Source organism: Marmota monax, unplaced genomic scaffold (genome assembly GCF_021218885.2).
Source record: "Marmota monax isolate L192 unplaced genomic scaffold, Marmota_monax_Labrador192_F-V1.1 WCK01_AAM20220418_F8-fsc00285, whole genome shotgun sequence".
NCBI classification, from domain to species: domain Eukaryota; kingdom Metazoa; phylum Chordata; class Mammalia; order Rodentia; family Sciuridae; genus Marmota; species Marmota monax.
This window is the reverse complement of record NW_026695045.1, coordinates 931918-949976: the sequence shown is the minus strand read 5'-3', so window position 1 is coordinate 949976 and position 18059 is coordinate 931918. Positions and strand designations below refer to the sequence as shown.

Here is an 18059-nt window from a genome sequence, read left to right as displayed (position 1 = left end):
GATTAGCCTAGAAGGGCAGTAATGGACACCTCCTGTCCTCACTAATTGATTAAACGTAAGATACTAGGGGACACCTCCATTCACTCACCAATTTGCGCATTATTGACTAGTCAGCTCAACTATCAAGCTAACTTGTATGTTCTATTGGGTGTGTGTGTGTGTGTGTGTGTGTGTGTGTGTTGCAAGATGAAAAGACTGGGGCTGGGGATGTGGCTCAGCGGTAGCGCGCTCGCCTCGCATGCGTGCGGCCCGGGTTCGATCCTCAGCACCACATACAAAAAACAAAGATGATGTGTCCACTGAGAACTAAAAAAAATAAATATTAAAAGAATTCTCTCTCTCTCTCTCTCTCCCCCCCACTCTCTCTCTTAAAAAAAAATATTAAAAAAAAAAAAAGATGAAAAGACTGGAGATGGACAGTGGTGATAGCTAGCCAACAATGGGAATGTGCTTCATGCCACCAAACTCCACGCTAAAAAATGGCTAAGAGAGTAAATTCACATTGTGCATATTTTATCACAACTTAAAAAAACAAAAGCAAAGGATGAAGCAGGTCATAAAGTGGTTGGGAAACTCCCAGTTAAGACTCCAAAGACACCCCCAGGTAAGCGCAAAAAGCACCCATGAATCAATTTCAGCTTTCAGGGGTAGGAAACCAAGATGGCAGCACCACCTCCCATCAGCTCTTTGCTCTGAGCCTTAGTTGCTGCGTCGTAAAACAAGAATACCACTCCTACTACTCTCTGGTGATTGTGGGTCTTAATTAGAATAATTCACTACAATACTTCACACAGGGTTAGATGTATGGTCAGAGCTCAGTAAATGTTAGCCACTAATATTGACCCCAATTAACCAATGAATTCACATGGGGTTCAGCATTTGCCTTTTCATGTATCCTGAGACCTGAAAACTCCACTTCTTCTCAATGATACAGCCACTAGGTTAATCTTCACAAGAACCCATTCTTACCATGTCCTTCTTCCCTCTTCTGGCTCTTTTTTGCAAGGTTAATGCATGCATAATATGCAGTTAATAAGCCATGTTAATGATATCACGCAGCCATTAAACAAAAGGGGATAAAGGACAGAGAAGACGATGCCTTATTAAACTTCTTACAACTGGATGCAGAATATCTAAAAAGTGCAAGCAATGGTGCTCCTAAGTCTTCTATGAGGCACAAGATAGAGATTTAAGGAAAAATACCCATACCCATTTCTCTTGAGTATGAGAATCCCAGGTACATATTAGCAATTCCCAGGAGATCACACCTGTAGCTCTGATTGCTACAGGTTCTACACATGACAGAATTGCTCCACCAGGGTCCACTACAGAGAAGAGCTCTGGCCTATGATTCTCAGGGATAGTTCTCAGTTCAACTGAAAAAGAGCAAGAGTTAAGGAAACCCAAACACACAACTTCAGGCTTCCTCAAGTCCTGCATATGCTATTCTAGCCATTCACTTGAAAGGTCTGAAAAGAGATTACACTGGCTGCATCATATTTTCCTGACCCATGACTGGGGTTTGCTTTAATGTATATTGGGTTTATGGATTTCACACAAATATCACCCATTTCTCTTCTTGTCCCCACAATCCCTGGGCAACTCCAAACCCTCCAAAGGTGACCAAAGACCCCAACCCGACATGATTTCTTTTTATAATACAGCAACTTACCTATCACCTTGACCCTCAGAACCTCACTGAACATTTCAGGGAGGGAATGGCAGTTATGTGTGGCACACTGGTAATCTACATCCTGGGTTGGTTTGTCTTCGAATACTGCAGGATCCTTGGAGAGCTTCGTCTGTATTCCTAAATCACGAGTGGCTTTCAAAAGGCGATAAGAAATAGGTGACGTTCCATTGATCGAATGGCAGCTGATTCTTATGGTCTGTCCTTTTATGATCTCAGAGTTGGCATCATGAAAAATCCTGGGCTTGGAGAGCTTTTCTAGAACAACAGAGGGAAATTGTACAAATGGGACTGAAGCAATGAATCCAACCCAAGACGCTGCTTCTTCAAACTCTGGGTTTTTCTCTGTCACCATGGTAATTTCAAATGCCTGCCTGCTTACTGATTTTTAAGGGACTTCTAGAAAACAAGACTGTCATGCAGAGAGTGTGTGTATGTGTGTGTGTGTGTGTGTGTGTGTGTGTGTGTTAATAAGGGAGAGGGAAAAAGAAGGGCCCTAGTCAAACTAAAGAATGATACAAATTCAAGGAAATCATTATAGCCTTATAAGTGCATGTTTATATTTTAAAACTTCTTACATGCACACATATACAGTATTTTTCTGTGTGTTAAGCAAAGATACAGAAAAGTATGGAAAGCACCCAAACAGAAAACATTTTGAAACAAACTCTTTTCAGTGCCTCAGCCATTCCTGATATGTAAATTAACTGCCTCAAGAGATAAGAATTCTTCTAGGTCAATTTTTGAAGTTAGCTTATTGATAAACCTTATGAGGTGAAATCACCGGTGACCTCCTCCCAAGAGCAGCAATGATTAAAAAAAAAAAAAGTAAAATATAATGACCCATATTCATCTCTTGCATTCTTTCCTTTGAGTTGGATTTAGAGAACTGGAAACAGGCTGGTTCAATTGGGACTAAAATCTCAGCTGGATAAGCCACAGCCACCAATGAAACTGTAGCACGGTGATTGAGTAACAGCTTGATGGGGGTTTCGTATTCACATCATGGTCCAGGGGTCAGCAGCATCAGCATCACCAATGCACTAGCTGGATGGGTAGCATTTGGCCCCCTCCTGACCTACTGTGTTTTAACTGGATCTCGGATACACATTTAAGTTCCCAAAGCCTGGCTCTATTGTCCGCCCATTGGAAGTCCTGCCCCTTCTGATTAGCTGGGATAAGGATAAATTCTGGAACTTAGATCTTAGTATTTAGTGCTGACTCAGCAGTGTTTCCTCCCTGGCCTTTCAAGTGACCGCCAGCACCAGCAGCCAGAATCTTGTCAATTCTGAGGCCACACCATCAGCGTGAAGGCGCAATAAAGTCTTGAACTTGATCCTGGCGGACAAACGACAATTTCCTTATATTGCCTCTCACATGGACTCTGGGCAGGAACACCCTCCTGCTCTGTGTGGACCCTCGATTTCCCGCCTCTTTTCCTCCAATTCTTGCCCTCCCTAAGCCTGATCTGCCTTCAGACCTGAGAGCCCTGCAGCGGGAGATCCGCTCCCTTCCTCCCACTCTCGGGGCTGGCGAGGACCCACTCACCACACACGGTGATCTGGACTGTGTTGCTTTTCTTGACCACTTTGCCGATGCCTGCGGTGCAGGTGTACCTGCCACTGTCCCACTCAAAGGCGATCTTGGTGAAGTTCTGGTCCTGCGACACAATCACGCCTTCCCTCTGGATGGTGAAGTTGGCTAGAGGTGCTCCTGGGATGGAGCATGACAAGCTCAACATCTCACCTTGGTCTAGACGGATGGAGGAAGATTCCAGCTTCGGCTTGGAAAACAGTTCTGAAAAACAGCCAGGAGGAAGGAGACGGTGTGTCTGGGTTCCTGCCTGGAAGGGGCAGTGTGGCCCTGGCAGAACCAACTCCATCTTCCTGCAGAAGGTCTTTGCTTCTCATTTACCTGATGAGCACACCTTTAAAGGATTAGACTTATTCTGGGCCTGGGTCTCCAGGACAGGCTCTCCTCACCTGCTGATCCATTGATTTCACAGACATAGATAAGAGATGGGTTGCAATTTGTAATGTGGCAATTATTGATGCATGGATTTACCGAATTCTTTGTTTATTCACACAGTTCACTCCACAAGAACTTATTGCAGGCAATCTCTGGGACAGGCACCTTGCTAGGCACTGGGGAGACAGCAGTGCACAAAGAACAATTATTGACTTGAAAGCATTTACATCTAGTGGGTAGTTCTGACAAGGTGTTGACAGCAGAGCCTGTAGAAGGGACACTGAACTTCACCTTGGGAAATCAGGGAATGGTCTCTGGGAGAAAGTTATCCAGGGAAAGTGTCCTAGGCAGCATGTGTGAGTCCATTAAGACTATAACAAACTGTCACAGACTGGTCTGTCTGTGTACATGTGGTCCTCAAAGGCACAACCTGGTCTCGGGCAGCTTCTATTCCCAAAAACTTGCCCAGAATACAGAAGGAGCTCGATAAATGTTGACTCAATACTTTTCTCGAATGAGATAATATAAATCTCATCAGTGAAAAATGTCATGAGCCATCAAATTATCTGTCATTCCCAATAATTCACTAAATTTCCAGCATACTCTAGAATTCCAGACTGCTGCTGTAACCTATATGCCACTCACCCAGATGAGTAGCTGGTGGCCTCCGACTTATGACACTGGGGACTGTGGCTGTGCCTGGATACTCAGTGAAGGGCTTAATGAAAGAGTGAAGGAACAGACACAAGCATGAATGGACACTGCTGCTGAGGGACCAAGAAGAGCCTATCCTCTCTGTTTCTGGAAACACTGTTAAATAACAATTGTATCGAATTCCTACTATGGCCAGGTGCTGTTCCAGGTGTTAAGGAGATAGCATTGGCTAGGGATGTAGCTCAGTGGAAGGATGCTTGACTAGTATGCATGAGGCCTTGGCTTCAACCCCAGCACCACCAAAAAAAAAAAAAAAAAAAAAATTAAAGATAAAAATATTAAATAAAATGGATAATTGGTTCTGCTTTCAGCAGCTTACATTCTAATGGCTGAATAAATCCAATAAACAAGAGAAACAGAGTATATATGTCTATATTTTTAGTAATAAGTATTTTAGAGAAAAATGAAGCCAGGTGAGGGGATAGGAATCAGAGGGAACTTTCAAGCACACAGGTTTGGAAATCAAACAGTCTGGGGGTGACTCTTATTCTGCCACCTGGTGACCCTTCTAATCCTTAGGTGAGTTACTAATCTCCCAGTCTCGGTTTTCATATCCATAAAGTGGTATCAAAATAACTATCATGTAGAATTGTTTCAAGCACTAAATAAAAACATGTATAAACCTATCACAGTGTTCCACAATGGGAAATTATTACTATTATTTTTTTCCTGACCTATTGTAGGAACTACCGGGGATGTAACATAGTGCTTGGCACAGAAGAAAGATAAATGCAGTATGATCATAGATACATAGTAAATATTCTTTGAGTGCTTATTCTGTACAATGCATTGTGCTAACACTTAAGAGCATAGTTGGGCTGGGGATGTGGCTCAAGCGATAGTATTGGCATGCACAGGGCGCTGGGTTCGATCCTCGGCACCACATAAAAATAAAAAAGATGTTGTGTCCACCGAAAACTAAAAAATAAATATTTAAAAATTCTCTCTCTCTTTCTCTCTCTCTCTCTCTAAAAAAAAAGAGCATACTTATTTAATCACTATAATAGTCCTATAAGGTGAGCACTATCATCTCCATCTCTCAGAGTGAGGTAAAGTCAATAACTCACCCAAGGTCATAGAAGTAGTGAGTGGCAGGGTTGGGGTCTGTCGTGAGAACCTGAGTACTCAACCAACACAGCAGACTGCCGACTCTCTGTGCGTTGGCGTTTCCCCACCAGCACCAAAGGCCAGTTGAGCACATTCATTCAGAGGAGAAGGGGCAGGAAGAGTCTCCATTCTTACTGGCCATACTGGATGGCAGCACACTTGCTTCCTGAGCCCGCCATTTGCAAACACTCTCCTGCAGCAGCAGCCCTACCTGTTATGTTGACCACGATGCTGCTGACCTTGGAAATTCGGCTGGACTCCACTTTGCAGGTGTAGTTGCCATTGTGCTCCACCATGGCCATTTCTGAGTAGACCGCCTCAGGGTTCTTTCTGTTGGTGTTGGTGGCCACGATCACCTTGTCCTTCTGGATGATGATTTCCGGCATTTCATGGGCCAGGTGTGTCACTTGAATCGTGCACTTAATGTAGAGCTGTTCTCCTTCCGTGATCATTCCAGGGGGGCTGATGTGGAATTTGGGGATAGAGAAGGACTCTACAAGAATAGTGGACAAGCCGGTCAGACTGGGGTTCAATCCAGCACTTTCTACTCTTCTGCTTTCTGCTGCTCCTGTTTTTCCCACTGCTTCTCAACTGATTTTTTAAATTATACATGGACACGATATCTTAATTTTGTTTATTTATTTATTTTATGTAGTGCTGAGGATCGAACCCAGGGTCTCACAGGGAGCAAAGGCAAGTGCTCTACTGCTGAGCCACAATCCCAGCCCCCTCAACTGATTTTAAAAACTCAACCTTGGGGCTGGGGCTGGGGCTCAGCTGTAGAGCGCTCGCCTAGCACGTGCAAGGCAGGTTCGATTCTCAGTACCACATAAAAACAAGTAAATAAAATAAAGTTATTGTCCAACTACAACTTAAAAAACAAACAAACAAACAAAAAAATCAACCTTTCCTCTCAGTTCCTTCGTCTGGGTTGCTGATGCCCCTTTCCCTCTCACTTGTGTGCACCGTTAGCTATGATGCTCTGACTTTCTTTTTTGTGGGGGGGCTATTGAGGATTGAACTCAGGGGCACTCAACCACTGAGCCACCTCCTCAGCCCTATTTTTGTATTTTATTCAGAGACAGGGTCTCACTGAGTTGCTTAGCACCTTGCTTTTACTGAGGCTGGCTATTCTATTTGATTTGTTAAAACACTGGCTATGGTTTACCAAATTGACTTCATAACTCACACAGTGAAAAACACTGTATTAATAAAATCTCAGATACCAGGATGTGGTATCTTCAAGGAAGTAGGGCTGTCCTCAGCACTGGTTCCCAGGCGTACCCCAAAAACAAACTCACAGCATATACTACATTATATACTTCATTTATCTAACTCTGTAAGATAAAATGCTAACAGCAAATTTGGAGTGATATAACATTCATCAGTTTTTTTTTCACTATGGCCACTTAAATTTGTAATAAAACCATGATAAAAAAAAAATAGCCTCCTTTTCCAAGCAAAAACTTAAAAAGGGTAGGCGTCTTGTAGAACATTCAGCTTTATGGCTCTCTGGGGGAGGTTATTTGCAGAGTTTCTCTGACAAACAGCTAATTTTTTTTTCATTTATGATTTATTTATTTTGTGATACTGGGCATTGAGCTATATCCCCAGTCTTTTCTGTTTTTTATTTAGACACAGGATCTCACTAAGTTGTCCAAGCTGGCCTTGGACTTGTGATCCTCCTGGCTCAGCCTCCTAAGGTGCTGGTATCATAGGTATGTGCCATCACACTTGGCCTAATTCCTTTAATTTATAAAGGGCTAAAATAAATCATTAATAAACAATAAAATGGGGAAAGTGTATGGAGAAGCCGTTTATGGGGGAAATATGCTAGACTCATGAACATAAAGAACATAACTCAACCTCACTAAAAAATACATATTGGCTGGAGATGTAGCCCAGTGGTAGAGGACATGTCTAGCATGCATAAGGTGCCAGCTTCTTCCCAATGCCCTTCCTGCTGTCTGACTCTCAAAGGCTCAAAGCAGTGGCAGGTACACATTGCATCAGTGTAGGGAGACATGGCCAGTATTTTAAAAAATGGAAATAGAATAGAAAACATCAAAGTTCATCATATATCTTAAAGATAAATATTATCTATGAAACTTTTGTTTAGGAAATAGACACATATAATTTCATACATATGAACTGTGTCACGGTCAAAAAGCTTGAAAAATACTAAGTGATTGAGATCAGGTTCATTCCTGAGAACAGCAGCCCAGACAGAAGGACCAGCCCCTTCCCAGTTCTGGGCTCTCTCTCTCTCTCTCTCTACACCCAACCACAAACTGCAAAGAATAAGGAGAGCAGGACTCTGACCCCTCACGGTGACCAGTTCACTCCTGACAGACTGTGAGACCTCAAAGTCCATCCCAGATAAGATCTTAGCTTGACAGCGGAATACTAAAATCAGGTCCTGCTCCTCAACCGGGAATTCCAATGTCACAAAATTCTGATTCTGAGAATTCTTCTCTTTTTTTTGCTTGACAATTGTTGTATGTAGATCCAGTTTTTCAATGATGAAACGTATTGGGGCCTTTTCTTCTGGGACAGAACAATTGACTGTCACAAGCCCACCTTCTATGGCCTCCTTCTTATCCAGTGTCACTCTGGGATCGGGCACTCCTTTAGAGAAAGAGAAAGTCCAGTTAGCACCAGTTTAACCTCATGTCACAAGCCTCCCTCAGGAGATCATAAGAGATATCAGGACTGGGACCCTGGGTCGGGGGTGGTCAATTTTGTATGTCACAGTGGCCGACCCATCTGAGGGTTCTCCCCCTGCCCCAGATACCCAGTGCTACCTCCCAGGTAGTTAGCATGTATATATCTGGCACAGTGCCAGGTACCTTGAAAAACAAACATGCCCTGGATGTGGTTGCTGTTTTCAATGGCTCATAGTCCCCTTGGGAAGGTGGTACAATCCAATTCCCAACTGATACAGTATAAAGAGAAAAAAAGACAGCCAGTGTATATTAGTATTACTCTGGTTGTTGTTATAATTTATTGAACACCAACCACAGGTGAGAGTTGCCTTGAATTTACTTGATAAATATTTACTGAGTACATACAATGAGCCGGATCCTTTGGGATATAAAAATTGGCCAAATACTCTCACAATTTCACAGTGAAGCAGAGATATGTTTGAGAAAGTCACGTGTTGCTCAGCCCAGGGCTGTATTCCGATAAATGCACTGTTAAGTGATTTCATCACATAGATGCAGCGTATATCTACCCAAACTCAGATGGCTGTGGCAAAACTAGGTGGCATTACCTCTGGGACCACTGTCACCTGTGCAGTCCATCATTGACGGAAACATTTATACAGGACGTGACTGTGTTGCAATAGAACATGGGCTGGAAATCATGCTCAGCACTCCACCTCTGTCAGACTTTATTTTTCCACAGTACCAGGGTGGAACCCAGCAAGCACTCTACTCCTGAGCTATGTCCCCAGGCCTTAATATTTTATTTTGAGACAGGGTCTTTCTAAATAGCTCAGTCTGGCCTTTACTTGTGATCCTCCTGCCTCAGTCTCCCGAGTACTTAGGATCACAGGTGTGCACCACTGTGCCCAGGTACATGATCCTTCTAATGTTCTCAGTAACTCCGTGAGCTGGGCATCATCTTCATTTTAATAATGAGGACTTTGACCTTTAGAGTGGTTAAAGGACCTGCCCAGACAGAAACCCAGGCAGAAAGACTGTAGAATCCAGTGTCTTAACACAAACCTGTGGCCTTTTTATGTGTGTGTGTGTGTGTGTGTGTGTGTGTGTGGTGCTGGGGATTGAACCCAGGGCCTTGTGCATGGGAGGCAAGCACTCTACCAACTGAGCTATACCCCCAGCCCAAACCTATGGTCTTTCTATCAACAAATCCCCTAACTATGGAGAGATCATAAGAGATATCAGGACTGGGCCCCTGGGAGGGGGATGGTCAATTTTGTATGGAAAAGTCATGTTTTTTGAGACGAGATGAAGGAAAGGAATTTCTGGGAGAGGGATTCTCAAAATAAGAAAATAAATAAGGATGGGGGGTGCGACTCAATGTTAGAATGGTCACAAAAAAAGAAAATAAAAGAAAGCAGAGCCAGGCCTCATGCCTACATTTTCAGGTTAAGAAAATGCCGGCAGATGAGAGAAAAGGTGGCGGACGGACAGGTCAGCCAGTGGTACTATCCATTCACAATTGCTCTTCAGGCCGCTGCGTGGGTGACACTCATTTACTGCCTACCTTCAAACTCTCGGACTCACCTTTCACCGAGACCTGGTACTCCTGCGTGGTTTTCTCCTTTTTGTTCAGGACCACAGTGCATTTGTACGTCCCCGAGTCGTAGACCCGGGCTGTGGGGATGAAGAAGCTCTCCGTGTTCTCCACAGAGGAGACGTTATGAAGCAACACGTCGTCCTTGTAGAACAGCATCAGGTGCTGGGGCTTGACCTTCAAGGTGCTGCTGATGTCCACAACGCACTTCAGGGTCAGATTCTGCCCGTTTTTCACGGTCCAGTCGGGCAGGCTCTCCATTTGGATGGTGTTGATGGTGAAAGCTAAATGCAAATACAGGCGGGGTGTGGGGGGCAGAGAAGCCTGTTAGCTCAGAACCACCCTGTCCTGGGGACCTTCACCCCATCAGATGTGGCATCATCACATCCCATGCGGTATAGTGTCCTGGGATCCCAAATGCCTATGGGACCAAGCAATAATGACTTTGGGTAGTGGGCCAAATAGGATGCTGTTGATACTAAGTTGCTCCTATTCCTACCAAGAGAAGGTGGCAGAGAGTGACAGAGAGCAAAGATGCATGCAGCTTGTAAACTGCCACTTGGTGGTCCCAGGAGGAACAGATGTCCAAGCCCTGGCTCGACATTTACTGTATGACCTTGGGCAGCTAACCTCTCTGAGCTCAGTTCCTTATCTCTAAAATAATAATACCCCATGAGGTTGTTATAACAGATTTACCGGAGAGCACCCAGCTCAGTGCCTGGCACATACATGTGCTTAATAAATGGCAGCTGCCGGGCATTATGGCGCACACCCATAATCCAGTGTCTTAGGAGGCTGAGGCAGGAGGATTCCAAGTTCAAAGCCAGCCTTAGCAAAAGTGAGGTGCTAGGCAACTCAGTGAGACCCTGTCTCTAAATAAAATACAAAATAGAGCTGGGGATGTGGCTCAGTGGCCGAGAGCTCCCGAGTTCATTCCCCTGTACCCAAAATAATAAAATTAAATAAATAAATAATTGGCTGCTACCTCTAATCTGAAGCCACAATCACACTCAGGAACTCTCCTCCCCCACCCAGGCCTAATCCAATTAATGCAGTCCCAGGCATCATTTCTTATTTATTTATTTGTTTGCTTTTTTTGGGGGGGGGGGGCGGCAGGTACTAGGGATTGAATCTAGGAAAACTTAACCACTAAACTACATACATCCCAAGCACTTTTTATTATTATTATTTTTTTTATCTCGAGAGGGGACTTTGTTAAATTTCCAGGCTGGCCTTGAACTTGCAATCCTTCTGCTTCAGTCTCCTGAGTCTATCCCTGGGATGACAGGGATATACCACTAGAAAATGCCTGGCCATTTTCTTTCTTTTTAAAACATTTTAAAATTTAAGAACTTCATGAACAAGTGCTTGCAATTTGTTGACTCTGGAAAGAGTCAAGTGGTGAACTTTTATTACAAGTTAAAAATGAAGTTCTTAACAATTTAGAAACATTTAAAGTGTATTGAAGCTGGGGGTACAGTTCATATGTGTTTAGCATCTGCAAAAACCAGCACCAACAAACAAAAAAGAAAAAAAAAAGTATATGGAGAAAAACCAGGTGTTTTCAAAAAAAAAAGTTTGTTATTTCCCAAAACAGATCTCTTTAGGTTAAAGTAATAAGACCCCCATGCTTCAGCCAGCTGGTGTTTCCTATGCAGTCGCTTAAAGGTGTCACCAGATCTTGAAGATTGAAAACCACTTGTGAAGCAACCACTTATACCCCCATGTCAGCCACTCAGAAGCAAAGAGCACAGGTCAGGCACCCAGAGCACAAGCTGCACTCAACCATCTAACCACTACCTGCCAGAAACCAGGCTCTGCAGATCCACTTGCCAAACGTGTCATTTCTGGCTGAGGTTCTCCGGTGCTGAATTGCTCTCTATCCAGCCACCAGAGACTATCGATAGAATTCAGCTAACTAGAGGTCACATCAGAAGACTAATTTACAGTGAGGGGCTGATGGGAAGATGGATTGCTTAAAAACCACATACTCTGGTTATGGTTCATAATAAGCCTCTGGTCTGCTCATTTTCCAGGCTAGAAGGTTCTGGTCTATGCTCATTGGTCAGGATGTTTGTCCACGCTTCAGAGCAGATGAGGGCAGGTCTGTTTTTTGAGGATCCTCTTGGTCCTTCTGCAACCCATCTGGGGTTCTGGATAGATTCCTCTCTATATCTCAAAGTACCTCGCTCAGCTATCTCTTCCCTGTGGTTTTCTGTTCCAAAAACACGGATCTGGGTTTAATGAGGACTGTAAAATATTGACTCTTCAAATTCATATGTTGAAGCCCTAATTACCATTAGTACAGAATATGACCATATGGATATCAGACCTATAAAGAAAAGATTATATTAAAATGAGAGTGCTGAGGTGGGGCCCTAATACAATCAAATCTATGTCCTTGTAGGAGGATATCTGGACACAGAGAGATCTGAGGCATATGCACATGCATTACACACACACACACACACACACACACACACACACACGACCATGTGAAGACAGAGGGAGAAGGTGGCCATCCCCAGGTCAAGGAGAGGCCTCAGAAGACCAAACCTGTCAATATGTTGATCTTGGACTTCTAGCCTCCAGAACTGAGAGAAAATAAATTTCGATTGTTTAAGCCACCTAGTCTTTAATTTTTTAAGATAGACCCTTGCTGTTTGCCTAATCTGATCTCAAACTCCTGGGCTCAAGTGAGCCTCCCATGTCAGCCTCCCAAAAGCTGGGACTACAGGTGCACATAGCACCCAGCTGACTGTGATGTTTTTTATGGCAGCCTGAGCAGACTAATACAGATGCTGTTAAGAAATTGCCTTAGGGGGGCTGGGATGTGGCTCAAGCGGTAGCGCGCTCGCCTGGCATGCGTGCGGCCCGGGTTCGATCCTCAGCACCACATACAAACAAAGATGTTGTGTCCGCCAAATACTAAAAAATAAATATTAAAAAATTCTCTCTCTCTCTACCTCTATCTCTCTCACTCTCTCTTTAAAAAAAAAAAAAAAAAAAAAGAAATTGCCTTAGGGAGCTGGGTGCAGTGTCTGCCATCCCAGCAACTCAGGGGGCTGAGGCAGAAGGATGGCTGAGGCCAGACTCAGCAAATTAGATCCTGTCTCAAAATAAAAAATAAAAAGGTCTGGGGTCATAGCTCAGTGGTAAAGCACCTCTGATCCCTAGTACTAAAATAATAATGATGATGATGATGATGATGATGATGATGATGATAATAATAATAATAATAATAATAATAATAATAATAGCAAGAGAAGAAGAGATTGCATTATGGAGGCCTGGGGCATGGCTCAGGCGTAGAGCACTTGCCTAGCATATTTGAGGACCTGGGTTCAATTTCCAGCATTACATACACGCAAAAGTTTAATGGAACCTGAGAGTCTGGAATGTCCCCGGAATGTCACCTGCACTACCGCAGGGGTTCTATCAACTCCAGGCAAAGCTGTGCTGCTGCTGAGCAAGGGGCTCCTTTCCAGCTTGTGGATTCCGGGAATTCCCTAATGGATTGTGTTCTCCTTTTTTTGCTTTGGCTGCTAAAAGGTTCAAAGGCAAAATTACCTCTGCTTCTGGCAATCTTTGTGATGCATTTTGGTGTGGCCACCTGTACTTTCCTCTCATTCTGATTTCCCCCTCGATCCCATCTTGCTGAACCTAAGTTACATGGTGGTTCCAAATCACTTTTGGCTAAGCTGGCCAGAAATACCACCAAACCCCGCTTTCCCTCTCTTTTAACAAAGTAAAGTCTTCTTTAAGCAATTTGAAATTTAATTTGTCTATAACATGTTTCAGATTTTTCAATGAGTACAAGAGTCTATAACTAACCCTTTTTTTCCCCTGAAAACAGATTTAACCAAAAACGGCATTAGAGTGGTCCACGAGATGAAATGAGGTAAACATTTAAATTCAAGTTATTTCCTACAGCAAATCTTCAGAAATCCCTTTCTCTGCAACTTCTTTGCTGGGCAAGCTCTCAACACTGAAGTTTTCTTTAGAGCATATTTATTTTCCCCCAACTAATACAGTCCCCACCCAAGTAGATCTCCTTCCCTTACCTCTCAGCACCTCCTCCTTCATTTTAAGCCAAGTTGTCTAATTTAGTGATTTTCCCAGGGGGAAAAATAGCAGAAGTCAAGTGCATCAAGCCAGACTACCTGGACCAAATCCTCCTTCTGCTATTAACAAGTTGTTTGACCTTTGGCAAGTTACTAAACTTCTCTGAGCCTCAGTTTGCTTATTCACACAATGGGTGTAAGAAAAGTGTTAAGTAAGAATCTGAGTTTAAGTACTAGAAGCACATTTCCTGGCACTTGTGAAGTGTTTGAGAAATGTTAGCTGGGTTCTATCAGTCACAGAAATAAAAACTGCCAGGGATGGTGGTACATGCCTGAAATCCCAGAGACCTGGGAGGCTGAGGCAAGAGGATCACAAGTTCAAAGCCAGCCTCAGCAATTTAGCAAGCCCCTAAACAACTTAGTGGGGCCTTATCTCAAAATTAAAAATACAAAGGGCTGGGGATGTGGCTTAGTGGTTAAGCACCTCTGGGTTCAATCCCTGGTACCAAAGAAAATAAAAAATAAAAACCATCTTAGGAGCTTTACAGCTATCTCTCCTGTCCATGTTTCTAGAGAATCGTTCCACATAAAAACCACTTTTATGTTTTTATTTTTAATTTGGGGGATAACTGATAGTGGCTCTCCATACTCCCAGCTTTGCTCAGGCCACTGTGGGGTGACTTCACCTGGGTCATGGCTACTTAACTGTTCCTTTTCTGAATGAGCTGCCCACCCCGGGCCGGTCAGGCCCCAGGCTAGGATACGGCACTGGGCATGCCTGAGTTCTGGCCCCGAGCCCACAGCCCTTTGCTGGGTGGTCTTTGGAGTTATTTGACCTCTCTGGGCCACTGCTTGTCCTGTAAAAATGAGAATGTGATGCCTGCCTTCCCGGCTACTTTCTTCTCTGTCTTTGTGGTGCTGGGGATGGAACCCAGGGCCTCACCTGTGCTAGGCAAGTGCTTTTCCATGAGCTGCCCCCTGGCCCTCTGGTGTTTTTCATCTTGACCATCTGAGCCAAGATGGCTGAGGGCACTGGAGGGGCTGTGCTTTCAATTCCTGGCCCTGGTTGATATTCCCTTCCTTCCTTCTGAGCATCATTCATAGCAAATATTTCAGCACTGTCCCCTACCAGGAGAAGGGTGGCAACTCTTCTGCTCCGGACCCTCCAGGCTCAGCACACCCCACCCCCACCCCACCCCCACCCCACCCCGTCTTCCTGCTGGCCAGACCTAATTCATTTCCTCTGAACACAAACCCTACCACTTAACAGGCAGAAGCTCAGAGCAGCGGCTTTCTTAGTGGGGTCAGTATCCACAAGCACTGGATACTCTCGCCAGCTTGCTTTTCTAAGTAACTCTCTGAAGCCTGTCTGTTTAAATAAATGAACTCCACGTTCATTCTCCTGGTAGGAGAACCAGAGTGCTGTGGCCAGTCAGAACAGACAAGGGAGATGGGGCAGGGGGTGGGCAGCGTGGAAAAGAAAAAGCTCTTTTTTTTTTTTTTTGGTACCAGACATTGAACCCAGAGATGCTTAACCACTGAGCCTCATTCCCAGCCCTTTTTTATATTTTATTTAGAGACAGGGTCTCGCTGAGTTGCTTAGGGACTCGCTAAGTTGCTGAGGCTGGCTTTGAACTCACGATCCTCCTGCCTCAGCCTCCTGAGCCACTGGGATTACAGGCATGTACCACCACGCCCAGCAGAAAAAGTATTTTTTAAATTCATCAAGATGAGTCCCGTCTCCACCAGGGAGGCTGAGACAGGAGGATTGTAAGTGGGAGGCCAGGTTGTGCAAATTACTGAGACTCTGTCTCAAAATGAAAAAGCTGGAAATGTAGCTCAGTGGTAGAGCTACAGGGGTTCAACCCCCAGGGATGAAAAAAATAAATAAACATTAAAAATTTTAAATTTAACACAAACATCATTTGCTGATGACCCTCACCTCTGCTTGTGGCCCCTTGGTGGTCACCCATCACATTCTAGGAGAACTGGTCTATGTGAGCAACATAATGCTCCAGATATGCTGGGACGTCACTTCTGAGGTCAGGCTACAAAGACAATGCAGCTTCTGTCACAATTTCTCTCTCCTGGTCCAGCCTCTCTGGGCCAGGCCAGCTGCCGTGCCGCGAGCAGCCCCATGGAGTAATTTGTTTAGCAGCAATAGATAACCAAGAAGCCACCCAGTCAATCTTGAACAATCTCAAATTCTTATTTCAATAATACAGGAAACGCTATCTTCTTTGTAAATAAACTCTCCAAGCACAGCCAAACCGACATAGTGTGTGTGTTAGGGGGTCCATGACCCATCCCCAATGGTATGAGAATGAAGAGGGGGTCCTCTTCTCAGTGAACCCCAAAAGGTTCAGAACTGCTGTGGTGCAGGATGGGATCACAGAGCAGTCTAAAGAGGTCAGATCTTTTCAACCTGGAGAGAGGGAGGTTGATGGAAAAGAATCCAAGTTTGCAGAGTTATCAAAAGCACAGATAAGGCACCCAGGAACCACAGTGCCAAGTCCCCAAACACCAAAACAATGGTGCCTACTTCCCTTGACCTCAAGGCCACCAGTCAGCGGATGCTGATGCTCCCTGGAAAGATAGAGCAGCGTGACTCAGGAGCCACCTGGCCCTCAACCTGGAAATGACTCAGAAAGAAGCGGGGCAGGAGAAAGAGGGGCCCCCCCGCTGTTGTCAGGAAAATTACAGAGTGCCACAAAGCCTCGCCTCCCCCACGATCTTCTGGGCTCAGCAGAGAGCAAGCCGGCCCATCTTCCCAACTCAATCTTAAGCATCTCCAAGTGCAGTTCAAGTTCCCATCCATGAGAATGGATCAAGCACCTGTGCCAGGAATTAGGCGTCCAGGGTGAATAAGAAATCAATTGTGCCACCCAGGGCTGGCAGATGGGTGGAGACCCCACTAGCTCAGCACTGTCGGTGACACTGAGAGGCCAAGGACAGTCTAAAGAAATGCCCCTGGAGTGGGCCTGGCAGGCCATGGGCAGGCCGTGGGAGCTCCAGGAGAACAGTGTGTGTGCACAGGGGCACCGGGGCGTGAGAATCAGTGCATTCTGGGCACTGCAGTTCCAGGAAGCAGCGTGTGGGGCTGGAGGGGCCAGGGCAGCGGTGCCAGATTAAAAAGCCTGTTCTTCCACGTGGACAAGCTGGGCTCTGGCCTGGGGGTCTTCAGCTGGGGCGTGCCAGCTGAGAGCAGAGCTTTGGAAAGAGCACTGTGAGCCAAGACCAGAGGCTGGCGCAGCGCCCGATGGTTCAGGTGAACGCGGACGAGGCCAGAGCTGGGGCCGACATGGGACTCTCAAGGGGACTCAAAGGATTTGTTTTGCAGGCTGGCTGATGACCGGGTTCTAGAACGAAATAATGCTGACGGTTGCCAACACCGTGAAAGTAATCGATGTTACTAATAATACATTTTATATTATTCCTATTTTACCACAATTTTTAAAAGATTTGATTGGATATGGAAGTTGAAAAAGTAGAAGATAAGGTTCCCAAGAGGATATGGGTGACACCAATTAAAATAGAGAACATCGAAAAATGGTAAGGAAGGAAGACCAAGTCCCCCAGGTACAGCTGGGTCTGAGGGCCCTGGAGGAGCGGGAGAGGAGGACGAGACGACAGTTGCTGGCCCCAGGTTAAGTCTGAGGCTCAGGGAACAGGTCAGGGCTAGAAGAAGATCAGGGGGGCTTATGGAAGAAGGGAGGATTGGGCTTCCCAAAAGGACAAGATGTGGAGCCTGCAGAGGCCAGGGGGCGGGCTCAGACTCAGGGAAAGATCAAAATCGCACCTGGGGAGAAGGAGGAGAACTGGTTAGAGGGAGGAGGAAAACCAGGGCAGAGGATCTAGAAGGTCAGAAAAGGAGGCTTTGGGACATGGTCGACCAGCAGAGAGTCCCAGTTCGGGAAAGGCTGGAGGTGTGCATTGCATTTGGCATCTGGTGGTCCTCGAAGACCCTTAGCAAGGAGATTGCAGGCGGGGAGGAGTGGGCCCCAGGCCACATGGCTGAGCGTGTGGAGGCTCCGGGGAGGTGAGGAGGCAGAGACAGTGCTTCCAAACCAGCCTCAAAGTGACACTGAGAGGGCAGGGGAACCCACGATGAATGGAGGGGCAGAGCTGTTTGTGTTTGAGTTTTCTTTTTCCTTAAAACAAGACAAGAGTTCCCAGCTGGGTTTGTAGACTGTGAGAAGAATCAAGGACAAAGACACAAGGACCAAGAATCAAGGACAGAGCAGGGGTGGGAG

At 45.2% G+C, this 18059-nt stretch overlaps 1 protein-coding gene and 1 non-coding gene across 3 annotated transcripts in view; both read right to left on the bottom strand.

The window, feature by feature from the left end:
• Positions 1-18059, bottom strand: part of Pecam1 (platelet and endothelial cell adhesion molecule 1) — a 73988-nt gene that overhangs the window by 26397 nt on the left and 29532 nt on the right. For both annotated transcript variants that reach the window (XM_046427706.1, XM_046427707.1), the window contains exons 6-10: positions 9733-10026; positions 7802-8107; positions 5691-5972; positions 3239-3487; positions 1673-1948 (exon numbers count right to left, since the gene is read on the bottom strand). In XM_046427706.1, the coding sequence (XP_046283662.1) occupies positions 1673-1948; positions 3239-3487; positions 5691-5972; positions 7802-8107; positions 9733-10026 (1407 nt within the window). The remainder of the gene's footprint in view (positions 1-1672; positions 1949-3238; positions 3488-5690; positions 5973-7801; positions 8108-9732; positions 10027-18059) is intronic.
• Trnag-ccc (transfer RNA glycine (anticodon CCC)) lies at positions 9251-9324 on the bottom strand. Its single transcript has one exon. It is a non-coding gene; the product is annotated as a tRNA-Gly (tRNA).